Genomic DNA, 17,809 nt, shown 5'->3' on the forward strand with positions numbered 1-17,809 from the left:
CTTTCATCTTCCAAAACAAAAGGTGATGGACCAGGGACTGTCTGCACTGCAGTAACAAGTCACTGCCTAGTGAGACAAAAGACATTTCTTCTGGATAGAAGTTATGTGTTGTAAGCTGTTTGCTCTGGCTGAACAGTGAAACTAAATATATGCCATGAAGTTGCACCATCTGGATCCTGCTGCACTTAGGGAAGATGCTACCAAGTCTGCCCATTTAACATTATTTGCTGACTGAAGTGGCCCTATTCCCACCCCTAAGAATCTGCCCCATGAGTATTTTACATAAGCATTCCCTTATTCACCTAGTGAGGTCAGACCATTAAAATCAAATATTAAAGTCTCAGACTCAAAAGTGTTTGAAGAGGAGCAGTGATCAGCTGCACTAACGCATTCCATGATGATAGCTGCATGGAGAGGAGTGTTTGTTGGCATCATCCCACTCATGTGTGCTTAGCCAAAATAAGTACCCGCATCTGCAAGGCTGGACATGAATCTTCTGCATACTCCCTGGTAAGTGTCTGTCTCTGGGATGCTAAAAGCAGGCCACGGTGTGTGTCCAGCATGCTCCAGGCCCAATTGTCTGATCTTGTACCATTTGCCTGGGATAGGTTTTTGAAAGATATACTTTACAAAGACTCCTTTATTGCATAAAGTTTTGTGATTACAGGATATTGGAATGTCACCCAAGAGAAGTCTGATTAACTACCATTTTGTCATTTATTCCTGCTGACCAACAGGGAAAACAGTATTCCAGCCCTACGTGATGACTAGTTGAACATACAAACATCTCACATACAAAGGAAAATACTATTCTAGAAGCTAAGAGAGCATTCTCCTGCTACATTCCTCAGGCAGGATTCTTGGGCTAGGGACGGATGCAGACACGGCAATGGTGGGAGGGAGGATGATGATTTAACAGGACAATGCAATCTCTCCCTGCAAAAAGGAATGGCCATGGCACCACTACGCAGCAGCATATTCACCTGCCCCAAACAGCTTGCAGGCATGGTGCTGAGCAGAGCAGAAAATGCTTGAAACAACACTGTCTGATTCAAGATGTGCTGACAGAACAGATCTTCATTATTATTGTTATTATTATTATTACTATTATTATTATTATTATTATTTAAAGAAGCAGAGTTATTAACATATATATCCCAACAAAAATTTGTGCAGTTTCATTTTCTCAAGTGCTTCGGAAGCTTAGTGACACCTTCACCTTTGGTTCCCACCTGGAACTGATGCTGGCATCTAGGTCAGCACTAAGTACTTTGGAAACTGCTTAGAGTCTCATACAGTTAAAGGTGCCTTAAAAAATAAAAGTTTTCTCTGATTATTTATTTTGATGTCTTGAGACTGATTGAAAGTGAAAAAGAATTGTAACCGCAAAGCCAAAACCAGTAAACTTTATAAGGCAACCTCTGGAAAGGTGATGGAACAGCTTGTATTGGATGTCATCTCCAGACAACTGGAAGAAGAGGAGGTTATCAGGAGTAGTCAGCACGGGTTCACAAGGGGGAGGTCGTGCTTGACCAACCTGGTAGCCTTCTATGATGTTGTCTCTGGCTGGGTGGATAGGGGGAAAGCAGTGGATGTAGTCTACCTTGATTTCAGCAAGGCATTTGATACCGTCCCCCACGACATCCTTATAACAAAGCTGAGGAAATGTGGGATAGATGAGTGGACAGTGAGGTGGGTTGAGAACTGGCTGACTGGCAGAGCACAGAGGGTCGTTGTTGGTGGTGCAGAGTCCGGTTGGAGACCTGTAAGCAGTGGTGTTCCTCAGGGGTCTGTACTGGGTCCGGTCTTGTTCAACATCTTCATCAATGACCTCGATGAGGGGATAATGGCCACCCTCAGCAAGTTTGCTGATGATACGAAGTTGGGAGGATTGGCTGACACGCCTGAAGGCTGTGTTGCCATTCAGCAAGACCTGGATAGGCTGGAGAGCTGGGCAGAAAAAAACCGGATGAGGTTTAACAAAAGCAAGTGTAGAGTCTTGCATCTGGGGAGGAATAATTCCATGCACCAGTACAGGTTGGGGGATGAGCTGCTGGAGGGGAGCTCTGCGGAGAGGGACCTGGGTGTCCTGGTGGATGACAGGTTGGCCATGAGCCAGCAGTGTGCCCTTGTGGCCAAAAAGGCCAATGGCTTACTGGGGTGCATTAAAAAGAGCGTGTCCAGCAGGTCGAAGGAGGTGATCCTCCCCCTCTACTCTGCCCTGGTAAGACCTCATCTGGAGTACTGTGTCCAGTTCTGGGCTCCCCAGTACAAAAAAGACAAGGATCTCTTGGAAAGAGTCCAGCGGAGGGCCACGAAGATGGTGAAGGGCCTGGAGCATCTCTCCTACGAGGAAAGGCTGAGTGAACTGGGTCTGTTCAGCCTTGAGAAAAGGAGACTGAGAGGGGACCTGATCCAGGTCTATAAATATTTAAGGTGTGGGGGGCAGAATGGCGAGGCCAGACTGTTTTCAGTGGTGAGTGGAGACAGGACAAGGGGAAACGGCTGGAAACTGCAGCACAGGAAGTTCCGCACAAATGTGCGCAAGAACTTCTTTACGGTGAGGGTGACGGAGCACTGGAACAGTCTGCCCAGGGAGGTGGTGGAGTCTCCTTCTCTGGAGATGTTCAAGACCTGCCTGGATGCCTACCTGTGCGACCTACTGTAGGGAACCTGCTTTGGCAGGGGGGTTGGACTCGATGATCTCTGGAGGTCCCTTCCAACCCCTACAATTCTGTGATTCTGTGATTCTTTGACAGTGCTGCCTCAGCTGCAGGTAGGACATCCAGGATGTAGATACAGACATGTCATTAAGATACAAGAACGTTGTGGTCAAGAGCTATGAGGCAGAAGTAAGACAAAAACAAGTAATCTCTGCCAACTCTGCAATGCATGTGCCTGAGGGAAGAGGTTACCAAAGGGCAGCTGAGGAGGACTATTGAAAGGAGTCCTTGGGACCACCAAGAGAGACTCAGAACACCCAATACACGTGCACATAGGGGTGGAGAAGTATGCAAAGAACTTGTCAGAAACAATATGATTGTTCTCAGAAGTATGATGCATATGTACAGCTTAAGCATGTATATATAGCTACAATCTGAAAGCAAGGCATGTGAAGGGCTTGGAGAATATGCCCTACGAGGAGAGACTGAAGGAACTGGGGCTGTTCAGTCTGAGGAAAAGGAGGCTGAGAGGAGACCTTATTGCTCTCTTCCAATATGTGAAAGGTGCTTACAGCGAGTGGGGTTGGTCTGTTCTCACTGGTGACAGGGGAGAGGACGAGGGGAAATGGCTGCATGTTGTACCAGGGTAAGTTCAGTTTGGATCTCAGGAAACACTTCTTTATAGAAAGAGCACTGGAATAGGCTCCCCAGGGATGTGGTTGAGTCACCATCCCTGGATGCGTTTAAAAACCGTTTGGATGTGGTGCTCAGGGATGTGATTTAGCAGAGGGTTGTTAGAGTTAGGGTAGTATGGTTAGGTTGTGGTTGGAGTTAGGGTAGTATGGTTAGGTTGTGGTTGGACCTGATGATCTTTAAGATCTTTTCCAACCTCAGTGATTCTATGATTCTGCAATTCTATAGGTAGAGCTGCCCCCATTGCATCTGGCAGTGCAGTAAAGGAGTGCCTGCCTCTTAATGCTACATTGGTGTTAAGAAGCTCCTCAAGGCTGCATTCTGTTACCACAGTGTCAATAAAATAACTTTACTAGGGGTCAGTAACATTCTTCCCTGCTAATGTTCCCTCAAGTGGATGCAGAACCACTCTGTGCCAGCCTCCAAACTAAGTGTTGCAAAACAGAATTGCTTTTCCATAAACCACATTACAACATCCAGAACCAGCCTCTAAGGCTTTGGGAATGAGAGGAATGCCATCCACCCCGGCTGTTACCAGACTTTGGTTGTCCTTCTGCTACTCCCCCATCTCTCCCTTGCCCCGACTCTTTTTAAAGCCAGGATTCCGTGTCCTCATGATGTGGAGTTCAAAGCAGTGACCTACTGGACAGGCAGGCGGGGGCAATTACTAGTGTGGCTGTTTGTATGGACCTGAGGAGACGGTATAAGCCCGGGGTTATTTTGACAGCTGGTGCTATTGGGGTCACGCTGAAGTGTTTGTGTTCTCAGCTCTAGAAATATTTACTTTAACACAGGCAGTGTTTTGGGAAAGGCAGTTTTCCTTCACTCGAGTGATTCCAGCCCTCTTTCATCTTTTAAGCATTCCTCTGCCCTCTGGTGGCACAGAAGCACTCAAGGCTCTTATACTGATGGCGGTGCCCTCACTATGCAGGTGCAGATCCACAACCCCGGGTGCCAGGGCCGCACCTCTCGGGACAGACGGAAACGGGAAGACGAAGCCCGCTGACAGCTGACCGCAGACCGCGAGGTCCCCGGAACGGGGCGGGGAAACGGGCGTCACCTGACAGGACCCAACACGGCTTCCATTCGAGCCCGCCAGAGGTGGGCTGAGCCGTCTCGCGAGACAGACGTCTTTTCTCGCGAGACGCAGGCAGCGCGCGGTTTTTGGTCTCGCGAGGCGGGTGGCGCGTGGCGGCAGACGGCCCGGGCGGGAGCTCGGCGTTGGCTGCGCGCGGGAAGGCGGTAGGCGTGTGGTGGCTGCGCTCGGCGCCATGCCTGCCCAGAACGTGGCGAGCGGCAGCGGTGAGCGTCGGGCCGCGGACGGGAGCGATCGGGGGGCCGAGCCCGGGGGTAACCGCGCGCGCGCGGTCGTTGCAGAGCCGCCGGGAGCCGAGATGGGGGAACAGGAGGTGGTGATCACGCCGGCCATGCTGGCCGAAGAGGAGCAACTGGAGGCGGCGGGGCTGGAGAAGGAGCGGCAGATGCTGGAGAAGGTGAGGGGGGGGGGCCCGGGGCGTCCCCCGGGCGCGGGGGGTTTGTGCTGCTGGCACCGGTGTTGGTCGTGGCACTGGTCTGAGTGCTCCGCTCGGCTCTTGCCTTCAGGAAACGCATCCTGAAGAGCTTCGCATCCCCACCTCTCGAGGCATAGCCATTCCTGTGCTTCGTTTCCCCCTTGCTATGTGTGTTTTCAAGTGCTGATATTAAGGCTGCTCGGGGCATGTTGGAGCAGAGGAGATGGCTCGCGTTGTTTATCCCTGGCATGCGCGCGTCTTGGGGGCAGCTGATGTTCTTCGGCTTCTGGGTTTTTGAAGGTTTCTTTGTCACTTTTGTGGACCCCTTGCCAGGTGAGTTGTGCAGCAAAGGAAGCACTTGTTCTTTCTATGGGCTGAGGGTAAAATACTGCTATGTAAGTATGTGAGAATGTAGCGTGATGAAAGGCGAGCATCATGCATTTGGCCTAGTCAGTATAACGGGTATAAAGCCCACCTTTGTTGTTGGTTTGGATGGAGTCAAAGGACAAAGCGATGCCTATTCTGGAGAAATCATAAGCGTTTGTTATTGTTTGTCGTCTTTAGATTTTCTGTTTTTCCCTTGAAGTTGGTCAAGGGAAACATTCGTCAAAAGAAGCAATTAGTGGGAATAAACAATTCAACTCCTGAAAAAAAAAAAAAGTGTTAGCAATTCACTGAACGAAATAGCTTAATTTTACTTGCGTTATCTCTTGGCCTAGCCATCAAGGGTCGGTCCTCCTGGGCTCAGGTACTTCCATTTGAAGGAGAGCAGAAGCAAATGAAACTTTATGGCGAATCACAGGAAAGCCATCTAATCTCCAAATGACACGTGGAAATGGATCTTCCTCTCGTTAAAGAGCAGAGTGATAGCTGCTTTGTGATTTGGAGTACCGTTTTTGGAAAATTAAAGGCAACGTTTCTACCAGAGCTTTTTTGTCTTGCAGTTTGCCCTATCAGTCAGCTAATATCTGTAAATAGACTACTTGTTAGTTCATTTAGTTCCAGAAAATTCCCTTGTTTTGGTGTCCTAGTGTGCCCTTCCCCCCCCGCCCCGTGTTCCTTTTGAAGGCTGTGGCATAGATAAGGATCTCCCGAAGCTCTGCTACTTGCCTTCCCTTGGGTTTCTCTTGGAGATGCTAATTGAGACATTTTCGTGTGTTTGACATCTCAATGTAACAAGCAGTTTTGGGTGAATGCTTTTTTTACTTTTTGGAGGAGGTCTTGACCTCGGTTTTAAAGATGTCTTGCAGGCTTCTAATTGCAGTATGGAATAAATTCAACAAGTGTCACTTTCAAAAGAGAGTGGCAGTTCAAGCGCATGTATTTTAAAAGCAAAGCAAAATAAGTTACTGCTTTCATACTGCAAATTCACTTGGCCACTCTAAGCATTAATGGTTTAGGCATTAATAATTAGGCTGTTTAAATAGCTTGCTGATGTACTTTTGTGCCTATGGCTTGGGAAACAGTTTGCGGAATTTTGCGAAGTTATTTTTTTCTGCCAGGTTTTGTGAGCTGTAAATAAACTTAAATGACCTTGCTCTAAATCCGTAAACTGGAAATTAGACACCTTTGAGGCCTTGAATGCTTTGTCCTACTGCTCTGGAAGCAGATAGACTCAGAGCTCTGTTTACATATGGGAGCAAATCCAACCCTCAATTACATTAATCTGTGAGCACTTTGTAGAGAGAGAGAGAAATGTGGATTGGCACACCCACAAATTGTGGATGTGTTATGACTGAAAGAGAAGGCTTGTGTGTTTATGAGACAAATGCAATTAACCTGTAAGAGAATCCTTCATTATCTTAAAAGCATTGCATCTGAAGCGTGTATAAATAGGTGATGTCTCTGTGTTGGCCAGGCTCGCAGTACTTGGGACAGGGAGTCAAGTGAAATGCGCTACAAGAGGCTTCAACACCTGCTTGAAAAAAGCAACATTTATTCCAAGTTCTTGCTAACTAAAATGGAGCAGCAGCAACTGGAGGTAGGTGTGTTCTTGTCTACAAATGGGATTCCTAAGATGAGCTGCCATCTGTTTGGTTTTCCTGCCATCTAGCATTTTGAACTAAGATGAAAATAATGTATAAATCTACAGAAGGTATTGCCCAAGGATGAGGTGGTGCTTTACCCTGTATTCTGAGTTTGTCCTTAAAATATAGAAATAAATCGGGCTGAAAAGTGGTCAGACACAATGTAAAGGGTAGCACTGATGTCTTTAAAATCCTGCTGTTAGGAAGAGGAAGTCAGTATTTCAAATAAGAAACAAAGTTTTAAGGAAGCTAGAAAACCTGGAAGGAGGATTTAAAAACAAACAAACAAAACAACAACAACAAAGACTCAACCAGTAGGAATTGTGTGGCCTATTTGTGTTGTTTACTGATGGCTGAGTATGAGGCCTGTTTTCAGGATGCTAATGTGAGACAAATGTATAAATTACAGTGATCTGAGACCAAGCTGTTACCAATCAAACTTCCATAAAATTATTTGATGCTTTTGTTTTTTTTAATCTATGGGCTGCTAAGTTCATACTTGGCCTTGTCTCGACTCAATTAACTGACCCTGTATGTACAAACTTGTGGGAGTTTGAGCTTTAGAGAAAGGAGAAATCTCAGGAGAGGATGCAGGTTAATGACTGCTCAGAGAAGTGGCACTGGCAAGCTGCTGAAAGCTCCTTTCTAAAATAATTCTCTAGCTTTTCCTGTCAGTTTGGATTCATGTTTACAGCATTGATAGAGTGCCTTTTTCAATATTAAACCCTTTGTTACTTCGTTTTGTAATTACCAAGGTTCTATTATTTTTTTTTCCCTGGGTCCTTTTGCTTTCAGCAAGTAAAAATAGTAGATGATGTAAAAAAAAAATCTTTGATTCATCAAGATATGAACGCAATTATTCTTTAAAGGCATTTTAAGATACTTAGGTTGCTTTCTGTTCCACAATGAACACAAGTAGTAACATGTAAAAGTTGAAGAGGAGCTGTGTATATTGAATACTTAATGTAGCAAATGGAATCTCTTGAAGGAGTTTGTAATTGGGAATATCTTTGGAGTCTTGTTAAATTACTGTATTTGAAAGTGTTTTTAGAGTAGTGACTGACAGACCACTCAGAGCAGTTGCACTTTCTCACCTAAGTTTTATTTCATGATTTTTTTTTAAACAATGTCACTGTCAGAAGAGAAGCTTGTAGTGAGACTGCAAAGACAAGTCTGTACGGTACACAGAAATCTGGATTACCAATGGAATTTGCATCTGTTATTTCTACAATGGATAGGTCTCTTGTAGGTGTTATTTAAGAAGTATCTCTGTCTTTTTTAGGAACAAAAAAGGAAAGAGAAGTTAGAAAAAAAGAGGGAGATGATGTTAAAATCTGCCAAGGTAAGACTAGCTAGCTATTTTATGTAACTGTCCTGTATTTAAAGTCTGTCAAACTGCCATATCAATTTTGATCTTCTAGTCAAGGTAAAGAAGTTAGACTTGCCCAGTATTTAACTTGAAGATATGTCTATTTATAGAAACTTTTGAAGAGAAAAGATTTAATGAATGATTTTGCTGGGCCCTGTCTTGTTCATTGTCTTTATTGATGACCTGGATGAGGGCATTGAATGTACCCTCAGTAAGATTGCAGATGACACCAAAGTGGCAGAAAGTGTCCATCTGCTTGGGGGATGGAAGGCCCTACAGGGGGACCTGGACAGGCTGGATGGCTGGGCTAAGGCCCATGGGTCAGCCTCTTCTGCATCACTTACGATAGGACAAGAAGGAATGGCCTCAAGTTGTGCCAGGGGAGATTCAGGTTGGACATAGGGAAATAATTCTCCACGAGTAGTAAGGCACTGGAATGGGCTGCTCAGGGATGGAATTGCCATTCCTGGAAGTGTTCAAGAAACATTTAGATGTTGTACTGAGGGACATGGTTTAGTGGAAAATATTGATGATGGGTGGACAGTTGAATTACGTCACCTTAGAGGACTTTACCAAACCTGGTGATTCCATGATTCTATTATACCATGGTTTTTAGGTATGTGGTTTTGTTTTTTTTTTTTTTTTTTTAGGTAAAACTGTTCTAAACTGTGCTTAAAAAAATCACATAGTATGGACTGTCTTACTAAGGAGACTTTTTGACTAATTTTTATTAAAGGCAGTGGTATGGATTTGCCTTGAAAGCTGGTATTTTTTTAAGCAATGATTCAATGATTACTTTTCTTAGTCAACCGAGAGCCTAAGTGCTGGCACACGAAAGCAAGGATGAAAAAGACTGGTGCTTAACTGCCTTTGCTACTTTTTTTTATAGTAAACGTGCTTCAAAAAGCTTTCAAAAATAATGGTTTGAGTCTGATGACATATTCTTCATTTGTGTTGAGACAGAGTATGAAACTTCCTGTGTTTGTTTTCTAGACTCAAAGTCCAGCTGATGGAAAAGAAGAGAAATCAGGTAATGTATTAGACTTTGTTTTTTGTCAGTACCAGTGTTTTTAGTTCCTTCAACGTTTACTCTGTTGTATAAACTCAAATCTTATATTATAGCTACAAAAAAGAAGAGAGGGAGAGATGACGGAACATACAACATTTCAGAAATTATGTCCAAAGAGGTAGGCCTCATCTGTAAATGGACTTGTTTGAACTCTTGTAGCACAAATTTTAAGTAATGTCACAATCACTGTATGACATCAGTATTTTGTTGCAGTGCATCCTTATACGTTGTCATCAGACTGACTAACAGACAACAGTAGTCTGTAAGATATTTATTTTAGCAAAGATCTACTTAACAAGCAAACCTATAGAATCAAAATACTTTTCTTAACACCTTTAGAGAGGTGAGATGAGAAGGGAATACATCTTCCTATTGAATTTCCAGTTACCTCTTGTAATTGAAATATGTTTGCTGATGCATGGCCTTGTTTAGAGTCAATTATGATGTATGAAAATTTGTTTCAAGTACGTCCAGATTCTCAAAAGATCTTCGGGAATACAAATTTCTGTGCTTTTGAATCTGAAAGGCTACAAAAGTATGAGGTTTTTTTTCTTCTTTTCCAGGAAATCTTATCAGTGGCAAAAAAAAGTAAAGTGGAAAATCAGGTACGTTGGCAGATGTTAGAACAGTTTAAACATTTAGAGCCCAAAAGGAAAGAGGGAGGGCTTTCTAAACTTTGCCTGTAAATAAATCTGCTAGCTGTTGAAGACCTGAGCTATCACTGCTCCAAAGCAGTAAAAAATACTGCCTATAAGGTATTGAGATTTTGCATGAATACATCTGTTTTTATGGCATTAATGCTCAAAATAAATTCTACTCTTCAGTTGACAGTTACTCAAAATAAATCTCTGTGTCAGGCGCTGTTTTGCTTCAGTACGCTGTAACAGACTGGTGTAGATTCACCAGAGTTTTGATAGAAATATGTCTTAGCTGGGCTTTATTAACACATTCCATTTGTCACGTGTTCCTTGAACATTCCTCTATAGGATGAAAGCTCTGCTGACAACCTGTGTCCAGAAGACCTGCAGAAAAATGGGGACTCAAATAGTGTCATTAAGGATAGGTTGTGTCAAGCTGTCCGACACAGTGCCAAGCAATTCCTTGATCCAGTGCGGAAATTTAATGGACAACCAGTGCCTTTTCAGCAGCCAAAGATTTTTACTGGAGGTGTGATGAGGTGGTATCAAGTGGAAGGCATGGAATGGCTAAGGGTATGGAGCAACTGTTTACAAAAGTGCATCTCTTGCTGACTGGGGACTGAAACAGAGGGAAGGAGAAACAAGTCTGATTATAGTCAATACGGGGAAGATAAGAAGGAGAATTCCTTGTTTTTTTTTTTGTTTTTTTTTTTATGATACAAGAATCTGGTATTATTAAGTTGTTAATACTGTTGATATGAATTTAAAGGGTGGGGAGGATATGTGGATTTGTTAAGATTTCATTAGGCTTTATTTTTTGGTGTTCTCCATCTATGTTGTTGTTCAACTGCTTTTTCGGCCTCCCCTTCAAAGTGCTTTATGACAGTATATTCATACTTAACTTGAGGGGCAATCTTGCTGGTTTTCCTCTCTCAAGGACATGAGTAGCCCAGGTCTTTAGACTCAACTGCCTTGCAGGCCTGACACAGGTGACCGTTTTCAATTCTCTCTGCATTCTGAACACTTTACTAGTAGTATTAACATAATGTTTTAAAAATGTTTTGTCTTTAACATTTGAAATCAAAAGTGGGAGAAACATGCTATAAGCAAAAAATGCCCCTGTATGTATTTTCTCCCAGGTTTTCATTGCAAGCCAAATGAGGATAACTTTGCTTTTTCATTATCAGATCAAAATAGAACTTTCTGCTGCTGATCTCAGTTTTCTCCTGGGTTTTTTTCAATTCTTCCAACAAACGTGTATCCTGTTCTAGTAGGCTTTGACTCATCTCTCAAGTGATTGCCTCTAGACTAACTTGTCTGGAGGAATAAACAGCTTCCATTGTTGGACCCTCACTTATAACTTTCTTCATGAATAGTAGATAGAACAGTTAAAAGGCACTTCTGTGTCTTCCTTTCTATTCTGTTGTGAGAGGTTCTCTTTCAGTTTTTGAAATAGACAGTGTTTGCATGAAACTTTTGCAAAAGCTGCATTGGTCAGGTAATCTACTATGCTGAAAGTCTTCCTGTAGAAGCTACTTTAAAAGATAAAACTGTTTTGTTGTGTTTTTTTTTTTTTTTTTTTTTTTTTTTTTTCCTCCTAGTCAGATATTTAATAGACTCAAAGCACATAAATGCCAGACTATAATATATAGGTTTACAGGATGGTATTCTTACCACGGAGAAATTTTACTCATCTGATGTGCTTAGTAGAGAATTTCCAAATGCTTACAAATGTCTGTTGTTCCTAAGATTTGATGGTTATTCTGTGCTTAATGTCTTTCTTTGTGTGCGCAGATGCTTTGGGAAAATGGTATCAATGGTATTTTAGCTGATGAGATGGGGTTGGGAAAGACAATCCAGTGCATTGCAACAATAGCTCTCATGGTGGAGAGAGGAGTCCCTGGTCCCTTCTTAGTATGTGGTCCTTTGTCCACGCTTCCAAATTGGATGTCTGAATTCAAGAGATTTACTCCAGAGGTAAAAGAAATGAAGGTTTCTCTTCCATTTTTTTTATTTTTATTTTTTTTTTAATTTGGGTTTGAAAGAGCAAACTTCTGAATCCTTACTGTAATTCTTAGCCATGAAACCTCATAGAGAACATCAGTTGAATTGTGGTTGTTCACATAGTTACTACTATGTAACTGTACTATGGTGTGGCTTGCTATGTATTTACTGCCACCTTATAAGCAAGTTAATTATCATTACTATCTCTGTTTGGGCTTACAGCTTTAAATGAGCTTAATTCACCTGATTTCTAAGTCTTTATTTCTTCAGATTCCGCTCATGCTGTATCATGGAGCTCAGCAGGAACGTCGTAAACTGGTTCGTAAAATTCACGGGCGACAAGGATCGCTGAAAATCCATCCTGTGGTCATTACTTCTTTTGAAATCGCAATGCGGGACAGAAATGCCTTGCAGGTACTTCTTTTCTCACAGAAATCTGATGACAGGTGGGATGTCTCATCAATAATGGTAGTGCTTTTGAATATACATCTAACAGAACAAAAAAACCTGTGTGCTGCCTGTACAGTGTGATACTATAGCAGCTATGTTGGCATTCAGTTCTGCCATCATCTGTTTCATTGCTGACTGGATTTTTTTTATACTTAAGAAGTACTTCAAATAGAATGCTATCCAAAACATGAAGTAAGCAGGTAATTACAGCGTTTACAGCTGCAATTTATGTATTGCAACTTCCTTTTATTACCTCTGTGTAGACGACGGAGAGTAGACTTGGATGTAGAAATGTTATGATTTTAATATTGGAATGATTAGTTTGGTGATGAGAGCTTGTAATTTCAGTGTAATCACCAAAGCTTCCTGTATGTGTTCACTGTGAAGCATTAATTGTTTGGATTCTGCTGTTCAAGTCTGGCAAAATTGAAACAACACCAAATGCTGATCGTTGGCACATTTTGATGGAGTAAGCTAAGATTTACTGAAATGTCCTTTCTTTTTGTGTAGAGCTGCTTCTGGAAGTATCTGATAGTAGATGAAGGTCATCGGATTAAAAATATGAACTGTCGTCTTATCAGAGAACTGAAACGGTTTAATGCAGACAACAAACTGCTGTTGACTGGTACCCCCTTACAGAACAACTTGGCAGAGCTTTGGTCATTGCTTAACTTCTTGTTGCCAGATGTTTTTGATGATTTGAAAAGGTAGGTTGCAATTTGGTAGTAAAAACTTCTTCCTTTTGTTCTGTTTGGGCATTAATCTGACTCTTTAATTATTAACCTTGTATCAGCATTTAAAGAGCTCTTTGGTGCTGTGGTTGTAATTTGATATAATTGTCTGATGGTAGAGGCTTTGAAATGTGTATTGCTTTCACGGTTGTAGTTTTGGAAAGGAAAGAAGTAATCTTCAATTCCCGTTGATAGTAGAAACTCAATTCTGAACTAAATCGTGAGCTTTGGGGGAAACAGGGAGATGGCTTCTAATCATAAGGTTTTGGTACTGCTTGAGATTGTGTGAGCTGTTGGAGATGGCTGTGTGAGACAGGCAGACATGAAACCCACGGGAGACTGATGCTTTTCTGGAGCAGCATGGGGAGGTCAGGAACAATGCCAAAACAGTCTTGAATTTGACTGGACTTGGAAAATACTATAGACTATAGTGAGAATAACAACATAGTGAAATTCTAGCTTAGACAACTTTTTTACTTGTCAGTGTTAAAAACTTTAGCATCCAAACTGACAGGTATGTATCAGAAACATTATTACCTGTTCATCCTCTGTGTGTGATGGGTACTAGTGCCTTGTTTTTCTTAAGTCATCAAAGTTTGGAAAACTTCAAAGTACACAATGAAGAAGAGTAATAGCTATGAAGAAAACTATTCCTTTTTTTTTTTTTTTTTGCTTTGTTTTTGTAGCTTTGAATCGTGGTTTGATATCACCAGTATTACAGAAACTGCTGAAGATATTATTGCTAAAGAAAAGGAGCAAAACATCTTGCATATGCTGCATCAGGTTTTCACTTTTATTCTTTATATTGTTTTTTCATGATTTATTTCAGATGTTGGCCAAAATCTTGTTAGTGGAGGCAACTTATGGGAGTAAGATTCTTATTGTGGCACCTCTGGATTTTCCTTGATTTTTTTTTTTTTTTCCCCTCCTATATTTACAGCATTTATAACTGCTGAAAGGAACAACATACTATTAGTAATGCTTAGTTTTAGTTTTTGGAACCAAACTGGATTTAAACTTAATTGCAGTTGCTTGCTTTGGTTTGCCTAAAGATTTGGTTGGTTTATTGGTCTTGTGGAAAGGTAACCTTGAGGCAATTTATGCAACTCCAAGGTACTGAACAGAAAACCTTTTGACAAATTAGTTTTATGATTTGCCTGTCTTCAAAGGCAAAACTAAAGTAACACTCAAACTCTCTTTTTAAGAGGAAGAAAACTAAGTGCTTTACAGAACTGTTATTTTCCCCTTGTAAGCTGATGGTGGGAGGACCAGTAGCTGTCACTATGAAAAAATGAAATATAAAACTCTACATATTAAGTCCCTTAGTTTAAATTGTGAAAATAACATTTTATTGCTGGATGTGTTCGTTTTGTTTTTGTTTTTTTTTTTAACCAGCCCTGTTAAGAGCTCCAGTAATAGCACAACCTTTCAACATTTCAGATTCTGACACCTTTTCTACTGAGAAGACTGAAATCTGATGTTGCTCTTGAGGTTCCTCCTAAACGAGAAGTTGTGGTGTATGCACCCCTAGCAAAGAAGCAAGAAACGTTCTATACTGCCATTGTAAATCGCACCATTCGGAATCTGCTTGGAAATAATGAGGTATCTGTTGATTTGGGAACGTGCTTACCTGTTTATAGTTGGTGAGCAAAACCACATTGACATTGCTTCATTACTAGCGTAACTAAAAACCTTTTTTTGCCTTTTGGGGTCTGATTCTTTTGTTGCTGTTAGCCTCAGAACTGCTAATACGAATGTTAGTATGTTCTTGGTTACTTGTAGCTTAGCAACAACAAAAAAAGTTTTCCTTGAACTGATAGGTCAGCGAAGTATAAATGCAGTTTTTAAAAACCCCAGCACAAGCTCTTGAAACCTACAACTTAAATTTGGGCTTCTCTTTCTACTGAGTAAAATTTACAGCCCTGAATTCTAAGTGTGTTTTGATGGGGCATGTTGGTGAGAACTCTGTTCAGGATTGAGAATTCTTGGATGAGCATGGTTTAAAATTGAGAGGCCTGTCTGCTGCTGTTGATGATGATGTTATTTCCTACAGGAAGAAGTAGTTGAATTGGGTCCAACAGGCCGACCAAAGCGCCGTAGTCGAAAACTGGTGGATTATTGTGAGGAACACAATGGTTCACCTGATGACTTGGAAAAGTTGATCAACAGAACGCAAGAGGAAGTAGTAAAAGAGAGGTACCTGCCATAAAAGAATATATTTTTGTTACACTGAGTATCTCTCTCAATTTGCTTCCAGAGCTTTGCTTATACATTTTTTCTTCTAGGTTTTGCAAGCTTTGCAGTGTTACAGTGAACCTTTTGACCACAATGTCCAGTTATGTTTGTAGCTTTCATTGGCTCCAAGACAGGACGTGGAATAGTTTTTGTGTGCTAATTACAATTGACTCCTGTGTTTTTTGCAGTTTCTCAGGAATACTTAGAGCAAAGTTCAGACTTAGACTGGAGTAAAGGGGGAAGTGGTTTCCTTGTTTGATTTTTCAAAAATAAATAGGCTTAAGCTGAGATCTGAAACTCAAATGACTAGCGTGGTTCTTACTCTTATGGTGAGTTATATTGTCATGAAAGCTTACTGGTGATTATGATGAGAGTCAAGGGCTGGGATTTGAGATAGACCTTGTCAAACTCAGGACTTGTCAGCTGTCAATAGCTTGAAATTAGTTGAAGTCCTTTGAGTACAAGGAAAGCTAGGATTGAGCTTAAATTTGGGCAGTGAATCATATTTATTTTGCTAGATTTTAGTCCAATGTACGCTGATGTAACTGATTTAAGTGTATGCTTTTTGTTAGTTTTGTCACACTTGGATCCCTTATGTTGGATATAGCTCATAGATGTGGAAGAGCTAAATAGCTGCATTTGTGGTAGAATCCTGCAACGTGTAGATGGGGGCTGATATGGGATAGGCTGAGAGATGATATCTGGAATAGTTTCTTTTGTTATGCAGGAAATCTAACCACATGTTCCCAAAAGGGGCTTGTTTCTATTTCCTTTTCTGCTGGATAACTTGCACAAGCTGTTGTTTTCTCATTTCTGATTCCTGCTTATCACCCTTTAATATTTTAAACCAGTAATGAAAAAACTCATGCCTTCAGTGCCAAATGTGGTGCTAAAAGAGGCTTTGTCTGATAATACTTTTATTAACTGTGAGAGATCTAACTCGGAGATTTAGAGGAAGTTTGAAGCAACATGTGAGCCTATTGCTTGATATTCTTTTTTTTTTTTTTTGCAACATCTATAACACACAGTGACATTTTCTGTACTAATAAGATGACATCTTTTCAAGGCCAGTGATAGAAGTGAGCATGCCCATGGATTCAGAAGTGAACCTTAAACTACAGAATATTATGATGTTATTGAGGAAATGCTGTAATCACCCCTATCTTATAGAATACCCATTGGACCCTGCTACACAACAATTCAAGGTATGTATTTTAAAAAGATTAAGAAGGAAAATATTGTAGGCATCCAGATGTGATGGATTCTGTACAGCCAGCAGTGCAGAATAACCTTTTCAATGCATTTATGTGTGCCTCCCCACTGAATTTCAGCGGTGTGAGGGAATAATCATTTGCTGCTTCATGCAGCTGTAATTGCAAAGCAACTCTGTCCCCTTTTAGTCTTCTGTAGTGTTTATTCTACATTATGGAGGTGTTTGTCTTCTGGAAGCTAGGTTATTGAATTGAAATGATACTGCCTTCTGTTTAGTTGAGCTGTTTTAGGATCTCCTTGAAAAGGCTTATTTTCAGAACTAAACATGCTCGTGCTGATGAACTATTCATGATGTAAACTGTACATGTTGCAAAAGGTGTGGTGGTAGTTTGTAAGTGTGAGGTGCTATAGAACTGGCAATTTCAACTGGATTGTCTGCTTAGAATACGGCATCCTGTTTGCCTCTCAAAAGGGAAAAAATTAAAAGGTAAATAGAGGCCATTTGGTAGTTAATATAGATAAAGCAATTGATAATACAGGAAAGTATTAAGTAATTTGGGTTGAAAGAATCTTGATCAGCCGGAAGTTGCTTGCATGCTCTCAGTGTAGGTTTGTGCCCATGTGTGATAACGGATTTGGCTGCACCATCTGAAAAAAAACTGCCAAAGTCTATCAGTGCAAAGGCAGTGCATAAAAGCAAACAACCTAATGCTAACCTGTAGGAATTAAATAAAATAAAAAATGCAGGTGGCTTTATGCTTGCTTGTGGGACCTTAGCACCTGCAGCTTGTTCAGCTGGTGCTTCCAGCAGGTGGAAGCCTTGTGCACTGATTACCAATAATAGAAGTTGGGAAAGAAACAGCAGTGCTTTTCCACGTGAAAAGTACAGGAATGATGAAGGTTTCTCCTTCTGGAAATGGGATGGAAGCAAATTCATTTTTTCCTAAAATTACTTGGGTGTATGAAATGCTCGGGTTTGATTTAATTTGATCATGATTTAAATTATTCAACTTTGCAAAAATTAGCGTTGCTTCCAGTTTTACAGTTTTTATTTAAAAAGATGCTCAAGATTTTCAGTTAAAAACTTCCAATGAGCTCTTGTTGGTGTTTCTGTGTGATAAAAATCTTGATCTCCTTTCTTCTAATATGCAACCCCCTCTTCTGCCCCTTTTTTTTTTTTTTTTTTTTTTTTTTTTTTTTTTTTTTT

General features: G+C 41.2%; 1 protein-coding gene across 1 annotated transcript in view; it reads left to right on the forward strand.

The window, feature by feature from the left end:
• Positions 1–4,622: 4,622 nt before the first annotated feature.
• Positions 4,623–17,809, forward strand: part of HELLS (helicase, lymphoid specific) — a 20,555-nt gene continuing 7,368 nt past the window's right edge. The window contains exons 1-16 of the mRNA XM_042818235.1: positions 4,623–4,658; positions 4,734–4,849; positions 6,726–6,848; positions 8,177–8,236; positions 9,257–9,293; positions 9,386–9,450; positions 9,896–9,937; positions 10,319–10,543; positions 11,765–11,947; positions 12,245–12,388; positions 12,935–13,131; positions 13,842–13,938; positions 14,596–14,757; positions 15,209–15,351; positions 16,457–16,630; positions 16,722–16,725. Coding sequence (XP_042674169.1) covers positions 4,628–4,658; positions 4,734–4,849; positions 6,726–6,848; positions 8,177–8,236; positions 9,257–9,293; positions 9,386–9,450; positions 9,896–9,937; positions 10,319–10,543; positions 11,765–11,947; positions 12,245–12,388; positions 12,935–13,131; positions 13,842–13,938; positions 14,596–14,757; positions 15,209–15,351; positions 16,457–16,630; positions 16,722–16,725 — 1,803 coding nt within the window. The 5' untranslated portion in view covers positions 4,623–4,627. The remainder of the gene's footprint in view (positions 4,659–4,733; positions 4,850–6,725; positions 6,849–8,176; positions 8,237–9,256; positions 9,294–9,385; positions 9,451–9,895; positions 9,938–10,318; positions 10,544–11,764; positions 11,948–12,244; positions 12,389–12,934; positions 13,132–13,841; positions 13,939–14,595; positions 14,758–15,208; positions 15,352–16,456; positions 16,631–16,721; positions 16,726–17,809) is intronic.

Source organism: Centrocercus urophasianus, unplaced genomic scaffold (assembly GCF_019232065.1).
Source record: "Centrocercus urophasianus isolate 14NV4802_14NV808 unplaced genomic scaffold, USGS_Curo_1.0 seq_17, whole genome shotgun sequence".
NCBI classification, from domain to species: Eukaryota; Metazoa; Chordata; class Aves; order Galliformes; family Phasianidae; genus Centrocercus; species Centrocercus urophasianus.